Source organism: Felis catus, chromosome C1, assembly GCF_018350175.1.
Source record: "Felis catus isolate Fca126 chromosome C1, F.catus_Fca126_mat1.0, whole genome shotgun sequence".
NCBI classification, from domain to species: Eukaryota; Metazoa; Chordata; class Mammalia; order Carnivora; family Felidae; genus Felis; species Felis catus.
Window position 1 is genome coordinate 107,099,091 of NC_058375.1, and position 3,078 is coordinate 107,102,168.

Genomic DNA, 3,078 nt, shown 5'->3' on the forward strand with positions numbered 1-3,078 from the left:
TCACTAATGCCGTGCCAGTCCTGGTCCTCGTGATCTCTCCTGCTTCATTTAGATGCCATTAAATTGCCTCATTGCCACCCTATAAAAGGCCTCTCCAACAGCCAACTCCTTAGATCCCTGGCTTCTTCCTGTCTTGCTCCTGTCAGCGAAGAGGGTAAGTCTGTGCCTGGGATTAGGGACACAGCAGGAAGGAGAGATGGCTCTGGGGTAGGATGAGGGTGGTCAGGACTTGTCATGAGGGCGGCCACTGAAGGAGCTGGGGCAGAGCTGGTGGGAGCTGGAGGCTGGAGTGTGATGGGGAGAGGCAGCTAAGCTGAGTGGTGGGTCCTGCGTGAAAGGTATTCTCCAGAGAAATGCCGTCCTCTCTCCCTCTGTGTGCAGTCATGTGTTTTTCTCCTGGGTCCTTTTATGGAGTGAAGTGGTAGTCCGGCTCACTCAAAGAGCAAATGGTGGAAACTCGCTCAAACTCCAGCCTCATCAGGCTCTGCGGGGCTCAGCTTGAGACTCACACTGGCTCAGGGGCCACTGATAAGAATTTGCCTTTCCTGGGGCTGCCTGGCCTGGCAGGAGGGAATAGGGAAGCCAGTCTTGAGAGAACTGGTGGTAAGGGAAAATCACCCGGGCAAGAATTACCCAAGAAGAATCTATAATGCAGTCACCAAAGTGAGTAAGAGAGGGGGCTTGGAGAATTGGGTAGAAACATACATCACTCCTCCCACCTCTTCATTTTCCACTGTGGAAACTGAGGCACACAGCCAGGCACAGGCAAAAAGCTAAACAAGATGCTTGGCTCTCAGTCCAGTGTGTGTTAGGTCTGGGTGCTTGTGACCTTCTCTTTTTGAGAAGCCTTTTTGGCTTCCACTTACAGACCCTTCTATTCAAAGGGGATTCCCTGGGAACCTTCCTAGTTTTGATGAGACCTTTCTTTTCAGATTTTGCAAAGCCACAGGAAGATGTGTGACCAGCAGAAGCAGCCACAGTTCCCCCCATCTTGCGTGAAAGGCTCAGGATTAGGAGCTGTGCAGAGTACTAAAGGTACCTCTGTGAAAGGCCCAGCTCCATCCCAGACTCAAACCTGCATGAAATGCCCAGCTCCATGCCAGACTCAAACCTATGTGAAACGTGTAACTCCTTGCCCAACCCAAACCTATGTGAAATACCAAGTGCCATGCCAGACTCAAACTTATGTGAAATATGCAGCTCCTTGCCAGACATATGTGAAGTGCCCAACTCCGTGTCAGACAACCTATGTGAAGTGCCCAGCTCTGTGCCAGACGTATGTGAAGTGCCCAGCTCCATGCCAGACAACCTATGTGAAGTGCCCAGCCCCCTGTCAGACCCAGACGTGCTATGTACAGGGCCCTTCTTCTGGCCAGACCTACTACGTTCAGGCTCCCACAAGTGGCTTGGCCATGTCGTGCTGCACCCCTGACCCATCCTCTGCTCCCAGTTCCACCAGCTACTGCTGCCTGGCTCCCCGGACCTTCGGGGTGAGTCCCCTGAGACGCTGGATCCAACGGCCCCAGGACTGCAACTCAGGATCATCTGGCTGCTGTGAAGATTCTGGGTGCTGTAGCTCTGGGTGCTGTGGCTCCGGGTGCTGTAGCTCCGGGTGCTATGGTTCTGGGTGCTGCTGTTTGGGAATTATCCCTATGAGGTCCCGAGGTCCTGCATGCTGTGATCATGAGGATGACTGCTGCTGTTAAATACAGAATGGCCCTGCTCTACCTTCCGGAACCTTCACCAGCCTCTGGACCCCTCCCTGTATTCCTGGTGATGTAGAATCTCACTGCTTCACCGTGCACTGTGCTTCTTTATCAAGGCAGCCTGCCAGAGTTAGCGCACCCCCAAACTTTGGCAAGAATAAAGCTCTGAATGCAATTCACAGTGACATCCTGTGTATTTAGTCCATATTTATGCTCTTCTATCAGAAAGTCTTCCTCTTGCTTCTCAACAAAGGGAAAGGTCTGTACAGATATGAACAAGCCTACCAAGCTGCTGCAATCCCAGCCTGGGATCCTGAGTATTCTAGAATTCTGCTAATAAACTTCCCTGTGCAAGTTAGCTGGAGATTTGGGGGTTGGGGGGGTGCCTCTTTCCTGCCCTCTGTTGAGGAGAGGATCTGGCCATGCTGAGGCCCTTATGGCAGCATGATTGCTATATGTAAACTCAGGGTTCAGTTTTCTGGATATTGAAAGCCTGTGAAATCAGATCTGCTCAGGAGCCTCATGATGATGCCCCTGCTTCTGTGCGAGTGGCTCTATGGATTCCATTTTCTTATCTGATGTGCTTGCCCTCCTGCAGCCACAGGGTCAAGATCTGAGGGAAAGGGTGAGGACTCCCCTGAAGCCATGTTGGCCTGGGAAACACCCCTGGTAGTGAGGGAGACGTTGTCAAGAGGAAGGAGAGCCTTTTGGCATAAGCATCTGGGTCTCGGTCCAGACACCCTTCCTCATGAGCACTTCTTCCATTACTTTGTTGACTTTGGGGGGTTGGAGTAAACTTTTATAACTAGAGATCGTAAACCCACACATTAAAAAATAGGTAGGGGGTTAGTGCTGTTCAAAGCAGCTTCACAAGTCCTGGTGCATGAGCAGAAGAGGCAGCATGTTTGGTGAGTATGTAAATGAACATTCCAACAAGAGCTGGGGACCTTGGGTTTGTTTCTAAGCAACCTCTGTTGGGTTGCTCTGGACCACTGGCATAAAGTCATCTGGACAACTGTGCTGCCTTTGAACATCTAAGTCACCCATGGTCTCCCAAATCATAACCCATCCCTCAGCCAAACCCACTGCAGCCCAGTCACTGAGCCCAGTGGTCTCCTCTTACAGCACTGAGTGGCTCCTGCAGTGTTGGAGGTCCCTGAGCTGCTCCTTCAGCAATGAACGTGGGAATGCAATGCTTTGTATTTATTAATTAACAATAAGGTAAGTAGAATGAGCTTATGTATACATTTGAATAGTACATTTGATGCCTGAACCATGCAGGGGTTAGGGGCCTTGATCCCCCACACCATCAAAATTCCACACTTTTGACTCACCAGAAAGGTAACTACTAGTAGCCTTCTGTTGACCAGAA

General features: G+C 50.9%; 1 protein-coding gene across 1 annotated transcript; it reads left to right on the plus strand.

Moving 5' to 3' along the window:
- Window positions 1-1,891, plus strand: CC1H1orf68 (chromosome C1 C1orf68 homolog). Its single transcript, XM_003990652.3, has 2 exons — window positions 1-154; window positions 933-1,891. The coding sequence occupies exon 2, from the start codon at window positions 954-956 to the stop codon at window positions 1,704-1,706; it is 753 nt and encodes a 250-aa protein (XP_003990701.1). The 5' UTR covers window positions 1-154; window positions 933-953; the 3' UTR covers window positions 1,707-1,891.
- Window positions 1,892-3,078: the final 1,187 nt, after the last annotated feature.

Coding starts and splice junctions, on each gene's coding strand:
- CC1H1orf68 (XM_003990652.3), top strand. CDS start 954: ATGTGTGACCAGCAGAAGCAGCCACAGTTCCCCCCATCTTGCGTGAAA.